Source organism: Pyrus communis, chromosome 15, assembly GCF_041283825.1.
Source record: "Pyrus communis isolate YQ-2024b chromosome 15, ASM4128382v1, whole genome shotgun sequence".
Lineage (NCBI taxonomy): Eukaryota > Viridiplantae > Streptophyta > Magnoliopsida > Rosales > Rosaceae > Pyrus > Pyrus communis.
This window is the reverse complement of record NC_142579.1, coordinates 36104892-36129019: the sequence shown is the minus strand read 5'-3', so window position 1 is coordinate 36129019 and position 24128 is coordinate 36104892. Positions and strand designations below refer to the sequence as shown.

The 24128-nt window shown below is 36.8% G+C and overlaps 1 protein-coding gene, 1 long non-coding RNA gene and 1 pseudogene across 10 annotated transcripts; 1 reads left to right on the top strand and 2 right to left on the bottom strand.

Moving 5' to 3' along the window:
* Positions 1-1532: 1532 nt before the first annotated feature.
* On the top strand, positions 1533-6238 carry LOC148690937 (uncharacterized; annotated as a pseudogene). The gene is made up of 2 exons (XR_015956444.1): positions 1533-1714; positions 2706-6238. The product of XR_015956444.1 is annotated as an uncharacterized LOC148690937 (transcript).
* Positions 5638-14874, bottom strand: LOC137725953 (uncharacterized). Of its 8 annotated transcripts, XM_088685399.1 has the most exons (13): positions 14596-14701; positions 12687-13198; positions 12547-12601; positions 12359-12446; positions 12220-12281; positions 12011-12143; positions 11376-11804; positions 10229-10846; positions 9941-10102; positions 9370-9846; positions 9223-9285; positions 9077-9127; positions 5638-7056 (listed from the first exon to the last, which is right to left on the bottom strand). In XM_088685399.1, the coding sequence occupies exons 3-10, from the start codon at positions 12579-12581 to the stop codon at positions 9655-9657; spliced, it is 1719 nt and encodes a 572-aa protein (XP_088541525.1). In that variant the 5' UTR covers positions 12582-12601; positions 12687-13198; positions 14596-14701; the 3' UTR covers positions 5638-7056; positions 9077-9127; positions 9223-9285; positions 9370-9654. The 8 variants fall into 8 exon arrangements, with proteins under 8 accessions (XP_088541525.1, XP_088541527.1, XP_088541526.1 ...); XM_088685401.1 differs by lacking the exon at positions 12547-12601; XM_088685400.1 differs by lacking the exon at positions 14596-14701 and having other exon boundaries at positions 12687-13931.
* Positions 14875-21123: 6249 nt separating this feature from the next.
* LOC148690936 (uncharacterized) lies at positions 21124-21469 on the bottom strand. Its single transcript, XR_015956220.1, has 2 exons — positions 21416-21469; positions 21124-21328 (listed from the first exon to the last, which is right to left on the bottom strand). It is a non-coding gene; the product is annotated as an uncharacterized LOC148690936 (long non-coding RNA).
* Between the last annotated feature and the right edge of the window lie 2659 nt (positions 21470-24128).

Sequence of the window (24128 nt, the reverse complement as noted above, 5' to 3'; positions counted from 1 at the left end):
ACCAAAAAAACGTGGGTTAACAGCTTAACTGGTAAACTAGTGTTTTGATCCTTATAATCATGCTTTGACTTCATTACTTATAAAGATCAGAAATCCACGTACAGTTCAAGAATATTGTGCTTTATGCTCCGTGATAGGACTGTCTTTCTAAAAGATGTAACCTGAAGATTGTGATGGTATTTTTTGTGGTTTATACAAATGCCACACGGCTTAGTTGCTTTTGTTGCACAAGACGTGAATACACGAATTTTAGATTAATTTGTTATCAGATCATTATTTAGTTAAAGTAAATAAAAAATAACAAACACGACTCATTTGCGAGATATGATTATCATATAATAAACAATATTATGTCAATAAGCTGTTTCGGCATTAACTGAAGCTAAGATTGGTTATGTGTACAATAGCATTTCTTTACTTTATAATACTAGTGAGGCAAGCATATATAAGTGCAAAATCACTGCTGAAATCCATCCAAATGGTACAGATCCTCTAAACGCCATACTTATCAAAATGATGAAAATGATCTTACCAACGTAAATAAAGTAAAGAAAGTTTTAATGAAAAGCCCACGGTACTGTTTATTTTAACGAAAAATCACATTTTTACATTAAAAAGTCAAACCTGGTACTATTCAATTTACCCTTTATTTTGTCCTTATCCTTAAAACTCAAAGTTTTCAAATCTTTTTCATTAGTTTTTCTTAAAATAAAATATGCTTTTATAAAAAGCAGAATTTGGCTTTTAATTATTATTTTTAATTCTTTCCTAGTCAGTTTTTCTAAATTACATTTTGACATGTTGTTCCTTGCAAAACAAAAATACCACCACCATTACAAACACTAATCTTACCCTACCACTATTTCTACCGCCACCACCATCGCTGCCTCCACAACCATAACCGCCATTGACACCACCATTGTATAATATATTTTAGTCTAACATGTGATTTGTTAGTTATTTAAGTCCAACCACGGTTCGATCTCTACCCATATTCAAATCACATTGCCAAATATTACAAGTTGCTAAAGTGCAACCATTTTCATTTTGTGTTTTTATAATTCAAATTTCGTTGAGTTATAAGTTTTTAGAACAATATACCCTAAAATGATACATTTTTGTCGGCCTGCCACTTGTATCATAATATAAACATGGTGTCCCACCTTGTGCTTTGGGTCCACAAAAATGTCTCAAGACTAACTGTTATAAATTAAACAAGTAAAATGCAATGATAAAAACTAAACTGAAGTCACTTAATACTACGGTCTAGTAATATTTTTCTTCATTTGTAAGTAAGATGTTTTAAGTTTGAATCTTGTCAAATGCAAATTTGAAACATATTATTGCTAACTTATTATGAGGCTAAACTCACCCCTCTCTTATATTGTAAAAAATATGATTTAAAAAAAAAAAAAAAAAAAAAACAACAACTAAAACTAAAATAGTTAGTACAATTTATTGGCGTTTAATTTTATCCCAAAAGCGAAAACAAAAGGGTAAAATAGTATTTTAACACACTGAAGTCTGAACCGACCTGAAATGCAGGAACAAATTTGGGGCTCAGTCTCTCTGAGTCGCCACTCGCCGGAGTTAAGTGGCCCTCACCGCCGCACCTCTCTCCCGCACCCGAACCCAAACACAAACACTACCCCGGCCCCAGTTTAGCACAAATTGACTTCTCCACCATCGTCAACCTGCCAACCGACCCGCGCAGGTACGTTGCTGAGTGATTGTACTTGAATTATGTAATTTCTTTTTTTTTTTTTCAGTTTAGTTATGGAATTTACACGTTCAATTGGGCATTTGGAATTTTGAAATGGATTGAATTTGGAAGAGATTTGGTTCGAATTGCGATTTTACCATAAGTGTTGGCCCTGCACAATTTGAAACGGATTAAAAAAATGAAGTTTTAACTGGTACTTTTATTTGTCATTTTTCATTAAAATTAAAAGTTGTTTTTGAATTTTTCATTAGTTTTCCTTTAAAAAACAAACTTTCACATATTAATTAAAATGAAAATTAATGAAAATGGCTTGAAAACTTTGAGTTTTAATGATAAGAATAAAATAAAGCGTAAAATGAATAGTATCAAGATTTTTTAGTGTAAAAATATAATTTTTCGTTAAAATGAACAGTACCTAAAATTTTTCGTTAAAGTTCCCTTGTTTAAAACAAGGGGGTACCCTTGAGTGCTTGTATTCTGAAATTATATTCGTGTTTTTGGTATTGATATCAGGATATGTTCATTTGATTTAAATCCATATCTTTTTTTGGCGTGGTACATTTTGAGATGTATTCAATTGGAATTTTGATGGATTTCAATTCTTTTAATGAATTTAGGGGTATTCAATTAGGATTTTAAGTTATTCTCTGAAATTTAAATTGTATTCAATTAGAATTTTAAGATAGTTTATTAAAATCTTTAGAAATCCAGTGTATTCAATTAGGATTTTAAAGAAGTTTATAACATACTAAGCGTATTCAATTAGAAATTGATTTTAAAGAATTTGAGAAAGTTGAAGAATTATAGGGAATTGGAGAGATTTCGTAGTGTATTTTAATATTTTCCCATGAGATTGTAAGGGAATTGAATCAAAATTTTATATAGAATTTCTACAAATCAATTAAATTCTATAAAAATTCATGGATTTATAAGTCCATTAAAGTCGCTCAAATTCTCAATTGAATACACCCTATTTATGCAGGCATGCATGCACGAATCAGCAATTCGGGCTTTTTCAGTTTGCGAGCAATTTAGGAGGGTGGCTTTTTCAGCAATTCGGGCTCATGGTATACTGCTCAATGGATGGTTTCCGATCAAGGAAGCTCAAAGGCCAGGGCGGCTTCGGGTGGAAATGAGGGAGGGAGAGTGAAACCTAGCAACGTATGGTACACTTGTGGAAGGATATTGTCGGAGTCGGAGCGTCGCGCTGAAATTGCTACTGAGTTGAGCTGGTGAGCGAGATGAGGAGGGAGGGAGTTGAGCCCAATGCAATTGTGTACAATGATTATAATCCAATAATCGATGTGTTGGGGGAACCCTGACGGTGCAAGCAGGTGCTGGGGATGATGGAGCGCTTTTTGGTCCTGGAATTAGGCCCCACTATTTCAACATACAATTCTCTGGTAAAGGGCAGTTGCAAGGCTGGAGATCTTGTAGGGGCTAGTAAGATCCTTAAGACGATGAAAAGTCGGGGTACTAGTACCCCGTACTCCAACAACCTATAACTCTTTCTTTAGGTACTGTTCAAACTTCAAAGTATGGGAAAATTGAGGTTTATTGGACCTTTATACCAAAATGATTGAATCTGGATGATCCGCTTACTTTCAAGTGTGGAGGGGAGATTGAATTTTGCTTTTCAAGTTAGCAAGGAAATGAGATCAAGGGGATGGGAGCGACAAGCAACATGTTGCTTCATTTGCTTTACAATATGCATAAATTTAAAGAGGCTGCTGAAGAGTTTGAGGACATGATCTGGAGGGGTTGAATTCCTCAGTATTTTACTTTCCAAAGAATTAGTGATTTGTTAAGGAAACAAGGAATGAATGAAATGGCACACAAACTGTGCAAGATGATGTCTTGTGTTCCTCATTCAACAAACTTGCCGGATACATATGTCAGAGATGAAGATGCATTTCGTGCAAGGAGGAAGTCTATAGTTCACTGAAGGCCGAAGCGATGTCTGATTTGTTGAAAAACTTGTTCAGATCCAAGGAACCTGTCAAGTTTAGGAGATCGCCTGAAAATCTTGTATCAAGAGCATACCAGTTGATGGAGGATATTAAGAGAAAAGCTACAATCCAATGATATCCAGTTTTCTTTTCTTTGGTACTATACATTAATTCTGGCATTCTCTGCGAGGAAGGTACACTTGAGTTGACTGCAGGTGCAATAGAAAGGCAGTTGAGAGCTATTTCCGGTAGAAGAAACAAAGCAATGTTTAAATTCATGTGCCTTTTGGTAAGACCTTGATAATTATATGGGAAAGCCTACGGGCCAACTACTTTTGGAGGATCCTTCTTATGAATTGAGATTATTTGTAATGTTACAACTTCTTATGATACTCTAGACGTGCAGCATTCTGAAGCCTGATGGGCATCCATCGTGAAGTCAAGTGGTTTGAATACAAGTTCAGTACACGTACAAACTGAATTGTATGGGATACAAAAATGAAGCTTTGGTGGGATACAGTTTTCAGACGTATGTTAATGCGAAGTGGACTAGGAGAGAGGGGGCAATCAGCAATGTTTCTTTCGTTGAAGATATTGCGGAAACTGGATTTTGGAGTGTTTTGGGTTCCTGCATAACCAGAAAGGATGAAGAGGTTGGTGTTCCTAGCAAATATGCGGCAGTCAACCACTGAAACACACGCGATATGCAGGTAAATGTCCAACTGTTGACCTTTTAATCAAGTTTTGACGAATTCAAGTCAAATTGCTTTGGTTGATTATGTTAAACCTTTCTCTGAGAATACATTATATTTTTGACACATCGGTAAACATGTTGCTTTTGGTGAATTCAATGGTGAAATACTAGAGGAGGATTGTCGACAGCATGAAAAGCTTTGATGGATAACCAAGCTGATGCAAATCACCTTGGAATTAAGGATTGCAAAGTTATGAATATTATATTCAGAAAATTATTTAACATAAATGATTTTCATATCCTTGACCAAATTAACGATCAAACCGGGCGTTGATGGTTATTCATCATAGCTTTCTATGTTGTCGGCAATCCTCTTCTGGTATTTCGCCATTGAAATTGTTGTGAGCTACATCTATAATATGAAGCGTTGGCCATTGGTATCCATGGACATCCAATGCCAACGGAGAGTCAGATTGGAGGACAAGGACTCGCAAGAGGGAAGCGTTGTTCGAATAGCAGGGAAACGTGTCCCTTGTTTGATTGTATCCAAGATTTACAACTAGTAATATTGTGCAGCTCCGGCCTTTGATTTGATTTCCACCGAGGAATCATACCACTGTGTGAGTGAATTATTGGACGGATGAGAAACATCAAGAGATGGCGAATTACAGGGCGATCCTGGAGTGATGTCGTGGAGGTTATTGCTTGAAAGTGAGAAGAGTTTGGCGTTCGTCAAGATGATTGTCCTATCAGTGTTCGATTTTCGGGTTGCCTTTGTATACAGTTAGGATTGTTGATGAATTGGCATCCTTCTTGTACTTTATGCCCCGTGGATCGTGATAGTTGAGTCCTTTTTGAAGATGATAGTTTCATGGACGAAAAGTAATGATACAATTTATATATGTGTGTGAATATGACTTTCATGGACGAAAATATTTGAAATCTTATTTCTTCACCCAATATCCTCAGGGACATTGGCGAATATATATAGTCACAAAATATTCACGGATATCTTCTCCTTGGCTTCTCTTCTTCCCATGGAAAGAAGAATGAAGTTTAAAAGCTGTGTATATTCATATGAACCTTAAGCAATGTCTGTCAAAATCCCCTTCACACTCAATACAATCTCAAAAGCTGAAACAAAAAAATTTCTTTTCCAAACAACCCAACACTCAGCTTTCCCTGTATAATATGGCTGACTGATATCGGTGACAATGAACTGATGGGGATCAACAGTCTGCCTCCAAGAAAATGAACAATACGTATAAAAGTAGATGAAGCTGTGTACATTCACATGAAGCTTATGAATCTTGCAATGTTTGTCAAAATCCATTTCACACTCAATACAATCCCAAAAGCAGAAACAAAATAGAAAAATTCAAGTTTGTTTTCCAAAACAACACAAGTTACACAACCAAGCTGCTGTTCAAGTCTATCGTTCAAAACCAACAACTGACTAGCTAACTAATAGTCTAATACCATGGCTACCTAATATAAGTGAATCTATTGTATTGACTTCACTGCAGCTCTCACTCCTCTACTTTTCACATCCTTTTCAGCTTGTAAGTTTTTTGGTACTTCTCCTTTTTCCCATTCCAGGTGGGACACTCTGCAGATTTGGTGCTTTAAGTTGCAACTACACCACAAGAGAAAAACCCACAAACAGGACTCAGTCAGTAAACATGTTGTATAATACCATCTCACTCACCATTATATACCAAAGAGGCAAAATATGATCACATCTAGACAGAACACTAAAATTGCAGAAAACTAGCTGCATAAAAGAAGTACCTTACTTCAAGAGTTTCCCAAATCACTGTACTTTGCTGTATATCTCCTCCAAGTGCTAGTAAAATTAACTTTTTATTTCTACTGAGATTGCAGATGCTCTCAAAGAGCACGCCCAAAAACGACTTGCTCAATATCATATCCACCTGTGATACCCAACTACAGAGAAAAACAAGGTCAAACTATTAGATTTATGTCTCACAAAAACTAAGCAACTAGAATCAGAATATAAAAAAATTTCTTACCCTGTGTTTAGCATCCATGGTGATATGCCGGCTAAGTTTCAGGAAATCGAGCATATTGGACGCTTTATAGTTGGTGTGGTAATCTCTCACAAGATGTCTCAACCTTGACCCGTAATCTTGTAGCTCAAACAATGTCTTCCAGTCCAAGGTTAAAAGATCTCCACCGTGAGATGCATACATGTTCTCCAGCTTAATAGTCACCAACCTCAAGATATAACCTTGGGTGCAATTGACGAAATTATGGGTTTGAAAAAATTTCGCTTAAACTCTAAATTTATAAGCCAATCCGTTTTTTGGGCCTCAGAAGTGAAAGATGGCCGAGTAGATCTTTAAGGCATCTATAATAGAAAAAACAAAACATAACAATTAAATTATTTGTTGTAATTCTAATTAAATGATGAATAAGAAAAGAAAAACATGAAAATTAAAATCGACTTGCATAGGAAGTAGCGTCAACTTATGTAGCGTTTCAAGCTCAACTATTGTGCCCTTGTGACTCAGTTTGTCAATTTCCTCTCGAATAACACTCCTAAAACTCACTACCGGGTCAATCCGTTTTAGAATGACACATCTAACTTTACTGGCCACCAAATACAGTGAGAGATGTAGCTTGGATAAGGCTTTTGTTTGAGATCACCCACTATCTCCATTGTATTTCTACCAAAGAATGAACAAAGGCTAAAAAACAACAACTAGTACAATTTATACAAATGAAAACACATAATAAAAAAATATCACTCACCTCAATATCAACTTGAACTTCGATGTGAGTATTTCACTATCAATTTGTTTCAACTCAAGTGGACTATTCTTCACCAACTGAAATAGGGTGGAGTCCATCTATGTAGAGATGATCAAGACTTTGCCATCCACAAATTTGATCATATAACTTGGATATATATACGACTTCTTCCAATCAAATTTGTGAAATAAGTTCAAATTATCCAAGTTATATGATCAAATTTGTGGATGGCAAAGTCTTGATCATTTCTACAGAGATGGACTCCACCCTATTTCAGTTGGTGAAGAATAGTCCATTTAAGTTAAAACAAATTGATAGTGAAATGCTCACATCGAAGTTCAAGTTGATATTGAGGTGAGTGATATTTTTCTTTTGTGTTTTCATTTGTATACATCGTACTAGTTGTTTTTTACCTTTTTTTTTCTTTCTTTCTTTTCTTTATTGATAGAAATACAGTGGAGATAGTGGATAATCTCAAAAAAAAGCCTTATCCAGCTACATCCTTTGGTTGTCACTCACTGTATTTGGTGGCCAGTAGAGTTAGATGTGCCATTCCAAAACGGACTGACCCAGTTATTAATTTGTTAGTGAGTTTTAGGAGCGTTATCCGAGAGTTAATTGACAAACTGGATCATAAGGACATAATGGTTGAACTTGAAACACTACATAACTTGACGCTACTTCCTATGTAATTTGATTTTAATTTTAATGTTTTTATTTTCTTATTTAACACTTAGAATTACAACAAATAATTCAATTGTTATGTTTTGTTTTTTCTATTATAGGTGCCTTGAAGATTTACTCAGCCATCCTTCACTTCTGTAACCCAAAAAACGGCATGGCCTACAAATTTAGAGTTACACAAAAAAATTTTAAAATCCATAATTTCGTCAATTGCATCCAAGGTTATTATATCTTGAGGTTGGTGACTATTGAGCTGGAGAACGTGTATGCATCTCATGGTGGACATCCTTTAATATTGGACTAGAAGACATCGTTTGAGCTACAAGATTACAGGGTCAAGATTGAGACATATTGTGAGAGATTAACACACCAACTGCAAAGGGTCAAATATGCTCGATTTCCTGAAACTTAGCTAGCATATCGTCATGGATGCTAAGCACAGGGTAAGACAATTTTCTTATATTCTGGTTCTAGTTGCTAGTTTTTTTAGACATAAATCTAATAGTTTGACCTTGTTTTTCTTTGTAGTTGGGTATCACAAATGCAAAGATAGATATGATATTGAGCAAGTCATTTCCAAGGTTTTTGGGAGTGCTCTTTGAGAGCTTCTGCAATCTCAGGAGAAGGAATCACATAGTTAATTTTACTAGCACTTGAAGATATACAGCAAAATAGGGTGATTTGGGAAACTCTTGAAGTAAGGTAATTTTTTTTATGTAGCTAGTTTTTTGCAATTTTAGTGTTTTGTCTAGATGTGATCATAATTTGGCTCTTTGGTATATAATGGTGGATGAGATGGTATTATACAACATGTTTACTGACTAAGCCCTATTTGTGGGTATTTCTAATGTGGTGTAGTTGCAACTTAAAGCACCCATTTGTGGGCATTTCTAATGTGTTGTAGGTGCAACTTAAAGCACCCAATCTGCAGAGTATCCATCTGAAATGGGAAAAAGAAGAAATACCAAACTTACAAGCTGAAAAGGATGGGAAAAATAAAGGAGGAGTGAGCTGCAGTGAAGTCAATACAGTACATTCACTTATATTAGTTAGCCATTATATTAGACTATTAGTTAGCTAGCCAGTTGTTGGTTATGAATGATAGACTTGAACAACAACTTGATTGTGTAACTTGTATTGTTTGGAAAAGAAACTTATATTAGTTAGCCAGTTGTTGAATTTTTCAACTTGATTGTGTAACCCTAAGACCAAAACACAGCCCAAGACTTTGATGGATAAAAGTAAACTTACAAGCCTTGCAGCTGGATGAAGTGATGCAGAAAATTGCTGACTTATGTTCACCTATCCCAACGAATCAAAAAGAAAAAATTATTAAAGAAAGTGTCTCGGTTCAAATCAAACAATGAAAGAAACATACAAGTAAATAACAAACTTACTGCGAACAGAACAAAGTTCGTCCATCAAGGCCACGGGTGCCTGAAGGATAGTGTTTGAGGGCCCTGAAAGTCGAGAAATTGTGAAATTTGGTAGAATGTGAAAAGCATCAGAATGTTGCAGAGAAAGAAACAGCAAAAGAAAGTTACCGGTGGAGGACCCTTGCGACGATGATGAAGAAGATCTACGCCGGGATCTTAGAGAGTTGTGTGAGAGAGAGGGGAATGGATGCTTTAAAAGAGATGGAGTGTTTGAGGATTCTTAGAGAGATTGAGTGAGCGTTAGAGATGAGGGAAAACAGAGAGATGGCAGAGTCACGGGGACGATAAATGAGGGAAAGGAGAGAGATGATAGGGAATAGAGAGATGGCAGAGTCACGGGGAAGATAAATGAGGGAAATGAGAGAGATGATAGGGAATAGAGAGATGGCAGAGTCAAAGGAGAGATGGCAGAGTCACGGGGAAGATAAATGAGGGAAACGAGAGAGATGATAGGGAATAGAGAGATGGCAGAGTCAAAGGAGAAATGGCAGAGTCACGGGGAAGACAAATGGGGGAAAGGAGAGATGGCAGAGTCACGGGAACGGTGGAGGAGATACGAGGGAAAAGAGAGATCACAGACAATGACTACACAGGGAAAAGACAGACAATGACTACACAATCAAGAAACATTTTACCGGAAAAAATGCATATGTATGAAGCAAATAACATAATTTCATACTGCTGGGAGTTCCTTTCGCATACTAGAATTCATTTCCACTTGGGATTTAGCTCCACTGCCACTGTCGGTGTGTTCAGCTGGATTTAACATAGATTGAGATGATTTTTCAGCAGGAATACTGAAAGATCTTTGTATGCTTGGTTCCAGTGACAAATTCCTTAACTGCATATGTATATACATTAAGCAACAAGGTAAGCAAGTCGTGTAGCAGATAAGAAAATTAAAAATTATCATTCGACTTCATGAATTGAGAGTAATTAATTAAGGAGAAAGCGATTCTCATCTTACCTCACCATTTGAAGCTCCAACTCCATAATTGACATGAAGTGAAGTAGAACCACTATCCGCAGCGAAGGATATAGAGGACTGATCTTGCTGTGTACTTAGTACTAACTGCTTCTCATCAGTTGCTTTTACAGTGGTGTCACCACCAAAAATAGCAAGATCTTGCACAGGACCTGCATCAGTAGGTTGTGCGGCCACAGTGGTACTAGTCGATGTAGATGTAGATGCATTACTTGTATTAAGCAATGTTGGCATCTGCTCTGCAGTTGCAGCTGGGGAAGCACCACCGGGGGGCATGGTGTTTATGCCCGCAGTTGAGGGAGCACCAACATTGCGTGGTGTCTCAGATGCATTATTCACAGGAACAGATGAGGGACTTGCCAATTCAAATAGCAAAGATTCCAGAGGGTCTGCATTTGGAACCGTAGTTGGAACCTGAGGTGCCTTCTCCGTTGAAGATGATTCAAATGAGGCCCAGTTGTTATCATTATTGGGTACAGGTGTTTGTTCCAATTGCGATTCTGCAGCATGTGGGGGCTCAGAATCAGTATTGAAATCAATCAAGCTTAACACTTTTTGTTCCGTCGCATTCCCAACATGGCCACCAGTAGATTTAGTTTTCTACAAAGAAAACCACAAACTATAAGTGCATATTTTTCTTGAAAACCGTCTACAAAAAGAGTAGTAGGAAGCTTGATAAACTTTTTGGTAAGGTTGGCCTTTCTACGCCATTTAAGTGTCCAGGTGCACGGATCTCACAAAAATAAATTGATAGACAGCATTGTAAGAATTTAGATTCAGGATCTCCTGTACATAGAACCCTCCCCTAGCCACCCGAAAGAGGAACCACTACGTGCATGACCACTTATGTCCATGTGAGGGAATGCTAAAGCAGTACATATAGAGTAGGGACATAGAGAATAGGGAAAAGTACCCATTGTTCTACGCCAACAGAAACCAAAACATGCTTAAAAAAATACTACGGAAATAAGAATGTGCATAACAAATAATGGGTCTCATGAAGGAGAAGTGCATTACAACCGCATAAAAAAAATAAATTAAAAAAAAATAAAAATAAAAAAAAATAAAAAATAAAAAATAAAACCTATACTTCAAAGAACTAACCATCATAACGTAAGCAGCTACCCACCTGATTATGAGCAGAACCATCAGTATCCTTCTGATTTGCTGTGGACCTTTCACCAACCTGCGGAGGAGGCACATTTTCCCCTATTTTATCTTTAACAGGGGGCGCAACAGGAGAACGGGAGCTTTCTGCGGTCTTCTTATTGTCTGGTGTCCTGCTTTGGACCTTGTATTCTCCACTTGAGGATCCTCGTTTTTCTGCCCGAATCCTATTATCAACTATCTCGAAACGTAGAGGAGCTTTCTTAAAACCACCACTTCTTGAATTTTCTGGAGAATATTGAGGACTTCTTCTTTCATCATAGTAATATCTTAAATTTCTTCCACTTGGACTATAACTATAACTCCGTTCCAACCTGCTATCATCATGGAAGCTCCTGGATCCAGTATGATTTCCACCAACCCTCCGATTATCATCAGACCCCTCAATGCTCTGTATTAAATAAATAAGAATCTTTAACTGGAAGCAACCAACAAGAATCGCATCACTACAGAATTAAAATGAGGTCTATATTTGTAGTGCTTGCTGCTGTTGATATTGTATGCAAATCAGGAATGACCAAGTTCTCCACAAGACAAAAGTAGTATCATACGAAATAGAAATGTATTGAATAGGCAATCTTAAAATAAATGGCTCACCAATTGCAGCCTTGGGAGCTTGTTGCCACTCCTCTCACTAGTGTTGATACTCCTCGCGCCGACACTCCTCTCGCCAGTGTATTTTCTATCAATGTATACATGCTTGATAAAACTCCTGAGTCCATGAAGATTACTGCAAAGTAGTATGTGAATTAGAAAACATCCGATATGAAGTATTCCATACTACAAAGAGATACATGCTTAATCACCTGGCATCAGGGTAAGAATGGTACTGAGGATCCCAATCTTTAAAATAAATTTGTCTAACTCTCTGTAAATGAACGCTTTAGTAAGAATGTTAGTGGATGAGAAAGAATGATAGTGAGACAAATGAATGTACATCCTCACCTCGTTTCCCCCTGCTTGAAGTGCACTAACTTCTTCTGCATTAAATTTGGCCATTGACACTGATTTTACTCGGTGAGTGAACTCCCGACTGGACGATTTGAAAATCTTAATTGGTCAGCACTGAGAAGATGCAAAATCAAAACAATCCCACGCAGAACTTATGATCAAAACCAGACATGACTACTTACTGTACTCCACTACAATTTGTACAGACGAATGTCATGAAGGTATGCCCAAGCAATTCTAAGAAAAATCATTAACATTAGTATGCTCAATATATTTAATTACATTAATTTTAGAAGTAATTTTTATAAAATATGAAGAATACCTCAAACCAACTCCATTTAGGATCTGGGTAGGCATTAGGAATGGGTTCTGGCACTTTCAAAAGTGTACCTTGTAGCCTTAACACTCCATGTAGAATGGAATTGAAATACCTACTTATGGTCTCCCCCGATCGACAAAACCTACTCCCAATTGTACGATTCTTGACATGATGTGCAAGTATATGCAAAAACATGCAAACTTGTTCTTCCATTGTCACTACACCATCCAATTTCACTCTACCGTGGTCACGAAGCATTTGACATAAATAGTGGAACGTTCTTCTATCCATTCTAATTTGGTTCACACACTGAACATCATCATATCCTATTATGCTATCTAAATAGGCTGACCCTACCATTCTCCTAACAAATGTGCGATTTCTAAGTGCAAGTTGCCGATTCCGCCTTCTAGCTGAATTATGATTCTTGATGAACCACATCATCAACCAAGTCACAATATTCAAGTACCACACGTTAACAATGAAGCGTGCCACAATCTTTCTTCGATCCATGTCTAGTGATAATATAAAATAACATTATTAGATAGTGGCAAAAAATTAAGTAACTGGAGCATGAATGCATAATAACACTGAAAACGGAAGGAAGCATGTTAACACACATACACGCACAATCTGCACACACACACACGCACAATCTGCACACACACACACACTGCACACACATACACACACACACACGCTGCACACACACACACAATCTGCACACACACACACACACACAATCTGCACACACACACACACGCTGCACCCACACACACACAATCTGCACGCGCGCGCGCACACACGCTGCACACACACACACAATCTGCACACACACACACACACACACAAACACGCTGCACCCACACACACACAATCTGCACGGGCACACACACACACACGCTGCACACACACACACAATCTGCACACACACACACACGCTGCACACACATGCACACACACAATCTGCGCACATTGCAAGCACAGACACACACACACACGCTGTCCTTGGTTTTCTCTTGCATTGCAAGCACACACACGCTGCACACAGACACACACACACACACACACACACAATCTGCGCACATTGCAAGCGCAGACACACACACACACACTGCCCTTGGTTTTCTCTTGCATTGCAAGCGAGCACACACACCCACACACACACACAATCTGCGCACATTGCAAGCACAGACACACACACACGCTGCCCTTGGTTTTCTCTTGCATTGCAAGCGCGCACACACACACACGCTGCACACACACACATAATATGCGCACATTGCAAGCACAGACACACACACACGCTGCACACACACACACACACACACACACACACACACACACATAATATGCGCACATTGCAAGCACAGACACACACACACGCTGCACACACACACACACACACACACACACACACACACACACACACACACACACCCTGCACACACACACACGCACACACACTGCACAAACACACACACTGCACAAACACACACGCTACACACACACACACTGCACACACTATCTGCGCACATCGCTGCACACACACACACCCTGCACACAGACACACGTTGCACAAACACACACGCTGCACACACTATCTGCGCACATTGCAAGCACAGACAGACACACACACACAGAGTTAAAATTGTAAGTTCAACACCAACAGCAAACCCTAAATTCGACCCCAATAGAAAACCCTAAAATTCAAAAATTCTAATTAAAACACAAAATTACATAATCAATTGCATAATTAGAGAGAAAATGATTACTAGATTCAATCAATTGAAAGAAAATTGCAAGAAAAATAGGAGGAGGGGGAAGAATAGAGGGAGGGGCGGAATCCTAGAAGAAGAAATCTGAAAAGTACTGTGATTCAAACGAAGAAGAAGAAGTTGAGAAGACGAACCTGGGATGAGAGGAAGAGAGAGTGCCTGGAGAGGAAGAAAGAGCACCTGGAAAGCACTGGAGAGCGCCTGTAGAGGAAGAGATGGTGAGGAAGACTGCTCTTTCCAAAGCCCGACTAATTTGTACCGTGCATTTGCACGGTATTACTAAGAAGGTAAGCATCGGGTAAAAAAGGTGGGCCCGGATTATTTAATCCGGTGCTTATTTAATCCAAACGATCACCAAACACAGTACACCGTATTATTAGTCCTATCCGGTGCCTTATACGGTGTACCAAACAGGGCCTAACAGTATGCAAATGTAAAGTGAACATAAAACTCATTTCTTCATTTCGTATAGTTGTGTAATGAGTAGAATTACTAGCTAGCTAACAGTGAGATATAAGTCATATGAATATATATTTGAATAGAATCACTTAAAACAAAATTTGTTTTTAAAAATAATTGTTTATTGCATAAACTGATATTATATGACACTTTCTGCCTTTATAACCACATAGCAATCTTCATCTAGCTACTGTCATGCTTGCACTCTAAAGAAAGAAACTGAACAAGTACAAACTCCCATATTAAAACATACAGTCGACTAATCATTGTGGAATCAGTTACTCTACAATATTGAAATCTAAACAACTTAAGGGGTAGAAAATGTGAATTATAGCAAAACAACAATAACGTTATGGTTACCTCAATTGTTTGTGGTGTCTGGCTACTAGGTGTCCCATCCGTACAAAAGTTAGTAAGTGTTCCCTGCAGCACAAAAGAATCCAACATGTTAAGAAACAAAAGAATCCATCATGTTACCAAGGTAGGGAGTTAGGTAGGTGAGGTGGTGGGGCGAAGTTATACAGTTAACAAAAAAATTTCAAACGATATCATTGGTTGTATGTCAGTGTGTTTCTTATCTTATAAAATAAAGTTCAAAATATCCTCCTTAAGTTGGAGTGCTCTGGAATACTCATTGTAAAAGAAAAAAGTTCAATACATGTTATCATCAAATTGTAAAAGATTGGACATGAGCGAGTATATAGGAAAATGAGATAAACACACCCAGCAGACAACACACACTCACACGCCCTATTTTAACTTTGTCCGTTGTCTCCGTTTAACTCATTTAATTTTATGGTGAGAGATAAAGAAGAGCACATGAAATGCTAAAAATGGTGTAAAGAAAGATCACCGTCGTAACTTCAATCAAAGTGATCAAACACGGCTACACGCACATAAGTTGTATGTAATTACACATATCTACCATTTACCTTTAAAAGTTGTATCAAAATCACGCATGTGAGTTGTCCTTATGGTAATTTAATTATTGTTTACAGTGATTAAGATGCATTTACGATTTGTTTGGTTGTTTTCTACCATTCGGATGAAGAGAGTTGATGAATATTAGGTTTGGTTTTAGCTCTTGGAAAACACGGAGTTAAACTTAAAACATTTGATACACAGCAATTGCAGGCATAAAAAAGTTAGCTTGTTATTCATATGTTAACACCCAGTTGGTGCATTGTATGTATCACACATAAAATGAAAATGAAATAATTAAATCACACTTCGATATGTGCGTGCTAAGAAATAAGATTACTAATTAAGAAGAAAAGATACTTAGATTTAAATTTGGGAGCACCTTCTTGTTCATGCATTTGTAATCGAATAACTAATGAATTGTACACATGTAACAATCATAACCCATGATTTTTTTATCTAATCACTATTCGAAGAATATGCTTACAAAAAGATTAAAAAAATTCAATTAAATTGGAGATTGTTTGACTTTCTATATGTATCAACCAAAATGGACAATCATCATGGTAATCTTAATTATTACCTAAAATCATTGACTTAATTACTCAATACATGAGGAGATGACTAAATAATATCCAATTAATTTTTTTTTTTTTGGGGCAATTTAGTAAATGAATGATGCCGATTTTAACTAAAATGTATAACTTGAAAATTGGTAAGTCACAAATGGGTTAATATTCTAATAGTGAGCTAGTAAGGTGCATTTCAGTGTTGTTCCTTTAGAAAACAATAGTATTATGAATCGTATGCTATGGAACTACACTATAACTCTCTTAAGGTCTCCTAATTATCTACTCATAACTACTCCCAGCTTCAGTTAATGCCAAGGCAGCTGATTGACATTAATATTATCCATCACACCATAATTAGATTTCGCAAACAAGTTGTGTTTGTCGTGTTATAACATCATATACCCGATTCGTTAACGAATTAACCTAAAAACTTGTGTTGATTAACGAATCGTGCAAAAATTTATCATACCCAACTTAAAATTCATGCCAAGTTAACAAACCGTGCAATAAGTTGTCATGCCCACACAAGATGGAGACCAAATCATGGTACAAAGTTTTGTCATACATTTAATCAGATTGAACTTGAATTTTATAAGGAAACAAAAGCAACCACACAATTTTTAGGTGTATGTGTGTGTACATATATGAGCTATATAGCTTACCAGTGTCAGTGGCTTGGAGACCCCACTGGATAGCCGCAGCCTTCTAAACCATCGTCCAACACAATACATGGTGAGGGAGGCGACAACGAAGAGGGTTTAGAAAATGGAAAAAATGTTGTCCGCTCTGTCGCTTTCTTGGTCTCGGTGGGGTAGGTCGAAGAAAACGGTGTGAAAGGTATGGTCAGACACAAGACCTAATCTTAACCCTTGAGAATCTGCCGAGGGATGTCAGGTCGGATAACAACGTCGAGCTCTCGCCACGTATGTAAGTGTCCTGACGCTTCGCTTTGCATACTGCGCACTGTAGTTGTTTCTTACCGTAGTTTCTACCGTGCGCTTTCGTTAGAGTTCTCATTTGAAGTCCGTACTTTTTAAATGTCGTTAATTGAATTATTAAGCAAACTGCAAGACCTCAATTACCAAAACTGAAACTACAAGTTCTTAAGTGAAAGATCCGCAAAACTACGCGCGAATTGTGAATGGAGTTTGAATCTCGCGCTATTGTAATCCTACTGGTTATTCACAACTTGTATGATCCTCATTGAGAAGGAAGGTGTGTAAGGAGTTTGGTCACGTCCTACATTTCCAATTGGTTTTGGAATTTCTTTTACGTGTAGCACTTTTTCCTTTTCATGTTGCTGGTGTAGAAGAAACCAACATTCTTATATTGCATGTGACTTTGAGTTTTAATCTTCCGTAAAATAATAATGCTTTGTCTGACATCATGTAGTTTTGATGCATCAAGTTTAACTCCCAAACAAGCTGGGAAATGTGATGCCCTTAACTTACGGATTTAGAATGTTACTGCTTGTGTCCTGGATTCAGAAATTAGGTCATATAGACACCCAAGTTTAGGAGTGGTTTGGTATAAGATTTCAAATCAAAAATGGAATCCCGAATTTCAAACCGAAAATTTTCGGGATAGGAATTTGAAGACAAATCCCAAACCGAAATTTAGGTATTCCTAATTTTTGGGATTCTCAAAATATTTTCGATATTTCGGTATGGTTCTGTATTTCCAAATTTCATACCAATTCAAATTAACATGCAACCAAAATAAAATAAGTAACAAAGTCAAAAGCAAAAATATAAGTTACAAAACTAATATGTTCGAAACCTAACAATACAATTTTTTGATTTCATGTTGAAGAAATATACACTTTTAGTTGAGAAGCAGCAGTGCAGGATGAGTGTGTGCGGGAGGTTCATATCGTCAAATGTGACGATAAAGGGTCATGGTTACTACCTGTAGACCAAATGGCAAAGTTGGATGACATCATTGAACAAATAAGGCAAAGGGCTATGGTTACTAGTAGTGAGCATCAATTCAAATGTATAATAATAATAATATATATATATATATATATAATATTGATTTTCGGTTTGGTATGTTATCTCGAAATTTCAAGAATTTTGGTTTGTGATTTTTTTGGCTTAGGATCAGAATTTTTTTAGTTCGATTCAGAATTTTCGAGAATTTTTTCCAGCTCTACCCAAGTTAAGTTGCATCGACTTAGACTAGGATGGCACGGCGATTATGCACTCAAACACTCTTTTTGTAGCAGATAACTTTCGGATTTTGGATTGCTGCAGGTTGTTGTTCAGAGGATTCCCCAGTGGAAAAAGTAATCAATCGACCAATGGCGCTATGTTACATTGATGAATATAACAAATCGAGAGTTACGATGACGTATCCTCCCCAAACCCACGTTAATCACATGGAAACGCTATAGAGCAGATGGTTAAACAGAACATAAGAGTTAATCTTGTCTTCACATTTCCGAGAAGTTATCCAAAACGACCAGATTGTTCTTTGTTCTACTGACTTTTACTTCGTCCGTTGCAACACGATACAACAAGCCAATAACTAGGGTGAGTCATATGAGGAGAAAAACTTGCTTACTTCGGGGTGATGGATATACATATTTTTTCTCCCTGTATCTCAATCGCCTTGTGACTTATGGTGAGAGATGAGAGATAGAGAAAATTGGAGAATGCACCCCGTTACATGCCATGTGACTCCTATTACATCTCATGTTTTTTTTCTACACTTCAATGTTTTGCCTTGTCGTAACTCAACACTAATAAAGTTGCAAAAAACTAACAAAATTTGATCATCAAAATCTGTCACATGTTATCTTATAATTAAACTGCACTACCAACACTGTCTCATGAACGTGAACGTGATAACGTCACACAATTTTTCTAGGTGATAAGATAGGAGAGAGAGAAGCATAGTTTGTTTGGTTCGGGTAAAGTTGTAACATTTTGGTTTATTTTAAGGAAAACCAATGAAAATAGCTTGAAAATTTTGAGTTTTAACGATAAGAACAAAATAAAGGGTAAAGTGAATAGTACTATGATTGATTTTTTAGTGTAAAAATATGATTTTTTGAATGTCAAGCGTAGTGGCATTGCAAGATTTATACAACCGAACTCACTTAGTATAATAAGAATTTTTTGTTGTTGTTATCGAAAACACCATTAATTAACTCAGATGAAATTAATAATAAACTTTCTGGACAATGCCAATTTGTCTTAATTATGATCAACCATTTTGTGAAAACCTCACTTTTCCATTGCTTTTTAATAAAATTGACAATACAACTTTTTGTTTGGTTATATTTTACTGGCGACCTAGAGAGATCCTAATTTTAAAATGACTCTGGTAGTAATAAAAAAACTGTCAATCGTACTTATGCGGTGAAGCCCATATTATACATGTAGTTTCTGTAGACACACCTACTTTTAAAATACTAATTGGGTAAGTTGTGCGAACGGTTCTATTTTATAATATTACTCTCTTATGACATAAAAAATAAAAAAAACTAAAAAAAATTGGCGCAACAATATTTCGTTCATTATATGTTTAACTCGTTATGAAATTTATTTATTGCAAAATAAGATATTTCAATTTCTTTTGGTAACTATAATTTTGTATAATAAATCCTCGCGAGTCAAAATTCAAATTTGGCGTCATTTTATTTTTCAGAAGAAACTTTTTTTTTGGAGATATAAACATTTGAATGGTAACCATTGAATTCCAATCCAACAACTTATGGGTATCTGAGGTCCCCAAAAATACACTACGGTAGCTAGGGTTCCTTCAATTCAAAATCCCACTTGGAAGTTGGAGACGACAGGCTTTTGCCCCTTATCTTGGCACCTAGCACACTAACACACCTGGCTTCTCTGCCCTTCCATTTCTTATACACTCTCATCTCCTTTTATTTGTGCAGTCACGGTTAAGCTACGTCAACATTTTATATTACTATTGCTTTTTGTCTTATTATCTCTATAAAAAAATCAATATAAAATGTTAACGTGGCTTAACCGTGACAGCACAAAATAGAAGGGATGGGAGTATATGGAAAGTGGGAGGGCAGAGAAGCCGGGTCCCACTACCATACAGGTGATTGAGACCTTTCCAAGCCTTTTCATACATAAGAATCAAGATTCTAATCTCACAGTTCGGAGTTTTACAGTCTCCATAAGTCCATCACACTGAACCACTTCACATAAATTAAGGGTTTAAATCTCTTTTTCTTTCTCTTAAAAGTTTAAATCTCTCTTTCTTTCTTCACCCAATATCCTCGAGGATATTGGCGAAAAGAACAGTCACAAAATATTCACGAATATCTTCTCCTTGGCTTCTCTTCTACCCATTGGTCCTTCCCATGGAGAGAAGAATGAAGTGTAAAAGCTGATGAAGCTGTGTACATTATGTGAACCTTATGCAATGTCTGTCAAAATCCCCTTCACACTCAAGACTCAGTACAATCTCAAAAGCAGAAACAAAACAGGAAAATTCAAGTTTCTTTTCCAAACAACCCAACATAACACAATACTCAGCTTTTCCCGTATAATATGGACGAATGATACCGGTGACAATAAACTGATGGTGATCAACGGTCTGCCCCCAAGAAAATGAACAATATGTATAAAAGTAGATGAAGCTGTGTACATTCACATGAAGCTTATGAATCTTGCAATGTCTGTCAAAATCCATTTCACACTCAATACTCAGCACAATCCCAAAAGCAAAAACAAAACAGAAAAATTCAAGTTTCTTTTCCAAACAACACAAGTTACACAACCAAATCACTCTACTTTGCTGTATATCTCCAAGTGCTAGTAAAATTAACTCTGTGGTTCCTTCTCCTGCGATTGCAGATGCTCTCAAAGAGCACGCCCAAAAACCCCGGAAATGAGTTGCTAAATATCATATCTATCTCTGCATCTGTGATACCCAACTACAGAGAAAAACAAGGTCAAACTATTAGATTTATGTCTCACAAAAACTAAGCAACTAGAATCAAAATGTAAGAAAATTGTCTTACCCTGTGCTTAGCATCCATGGCGATATGCCGGCTAAGTTTCAGGAAATCGAGCATATTGGATCCGTTGTAGTTGGTGTGGTAATCTCTTAGTAGATGTCTCAACCTTGACCCGTAATCTTGTAGCTCAAACGATGTCTTCCAGTCCAAGGTTAAAAGATCTCCACCGTGAGATGCATACACGTTCTCCAACTCAATAGTCACCAACCTCAAGATATAACCTTGGGTGCAATTGACGAAATGATGGGTTTGAAAATTTTTTGCATAACTCCACATTCGTAGGCTATTCCCTTTTTTGGGCCTCAGAAGTGAAGGATGGCTTAGTAGACTTCAAGGCACCTATAATAGAGAAAAAAAAATACATAACAATTGAATTATTTGTTGTAATTCTAATTAAATGTTAAATGAGAAAAGAAAAACATCAAAATTAAAATTAACTTACATAGGAAGTAGCGTCAAGTTATGTAGCGTCTCAAGTTCAATCATTGTGCCCTTGTGATTCAGTTTGTCAATTACCTCTTGGATAACGCTCCTAAAACTCACTACCGGGTCAATAACTGGGTCAGTCTGTTTTGGAATGGCACATCTAACCCTACTGGCCACCAAATACAGTGAGTGCCAATCAAGGGATGTAGCTGAATAAGGCTTTGCTTTGAGATCACCCATTATCTTCACTATATTTCTATCAATAAAGAAAAAAAAGAATGAAAAAAAGGTCAAAAACAACAACTAGTACGATGTATACAAATGAAAACACAAAATCAAAAATATCACTCACCTTAATATCGACTTAAACTTCAATGTGAGTATTTCACTATCGATTTGTTTCAACTCAAGTGGACTTTTCTTCACCAACTGAAATAGGGTGGAGTCCATCTCTGTAGAGATGATCAAAACTTTGTCATCCACAAATTTGATCATATAACTTGGATATACATAGGACTTGTTCCTATCAGCAATGGCTCGTCCGTGCCAATTTGTACAAAATTCGTTGCCACTGTAGATGTGGTAGGCAACGGGAAAGCAATCTACCTTTCCATGTCGGATGGGTGTAAATGTACTTGTTGTCTCCCGGCTTGTACCGGTTTCCATCTCAAAACAACCGGTGAACTAAATACACATTAAGAAAAACAAAATTGTCAGCAATATATAAGAGCACCTTAGCCAAACACATTTCAAGGGATATCTCTCTCATATCAACGTCCCTTCTTGTCTCCCCATTTTCCTTTTCTCTTATGTTAACGTCTCTATTGTGCTCAGAAGCATGTCAGCATGTGTCCCGTGCGGTATGCATGTATATTATAATACAGACACCAGTCACCAACATGATGGTTTGTTTAGTATAGCTAGCTAGGAGATATAAATGTATATAGTGTGATGAGGTGAACACTTAACATGCAAATGTAACATAAAAATTATTTCTTGATTTCATCTTGTTGTCATGTATAATGACGAGATATAAGTTCATGTGAATATATGTTCGATCGAGATGGTGATAGTATTAAATGCATATAATATTGTCGACAAAAGCCTTCATCTTAAAAACAACCTTGTTTTTGGCTTTATAAACCACATAGCAATCTTCATCCTAGCTACGGTCATGCTTGCATTCTAAAGAAAGAAACTGAACAAGTACACATTCTCATATTAAAACATACAATCAACTAATCATTGTGCAATCAATTACTCTACAATATTGAAATCTAAACAACTCTGGGGTAGAAAATGTGAATCATAGAAAAACAACAACAACGTTATGGTTACCTCGATTGTTTGTGGTGTCTGGCTATTAGGTGTCCCATTGGTACAAAAATTTGTAAGTGTTCCCTGCAGCACAAAAGAATCCAACATGTTAACAAACAAAAGAATCCAACCGCACCCGCAGGAGCGGGGTGGCGGAGTTATGTAAATAAAAAATTTCAAACAATATTACTGGTTGTATGTCAATGACTTTCTATATGTATCAATTAAAATGGATAATCATCATGGTAATCTTAATTATTATCTAAAGTCATTGACTTAATTACTCGATACATGAGGAGATGACTAAATAATATCCAATTAATTCATTTTTTTTTTGTGGGCAATTTAGTAAATGAATGATGCCGATTTTAACTGAAATGTATGGCATGAAAATTGGTAGGTCACAAATGGGTTAATATTCTAATGTGAGCTTCACAGTAAGGTGCATTTAAGTATTGTGCCTTTAGAAAACAATAGTATTATGAAGAGTATGCACTGGAACCACACTATAACTCTCTTAAGGTCTCCTAATTATCTACTCATAACTACTCTCAGCTTCAGTTAATGCCAAGGCAGCTGGTTGACATTAATATTATCCATCACACGAGAATTAGATTTCGCAAACGGATTGTGTTTTTCGTGTTCTAGCATCATATACCCAATTTGTTAACGAATTGACCTAGAACTGATGTTGGTTAACGAATCGTGCAATAATTTATCATGCCCGACTTAGAATTCGTGTGGAGTTAACCAATTGTGCAATAAGTTGCCATGCCCACACAAGATCGAGACCATATCATGATAGAAAGTTTTGTCATGCATTTAATGAATTTGAACCAAGGAAACAAGACCAACCACCCAATTTATTGGAGATGGTGTGTATACACATATACATATATACATGAGTTTATATACATTACCAATGTTAGTGGCTTGGTGACCCCACTGGATAGCCGCAGCCCCGCAAAGCCTC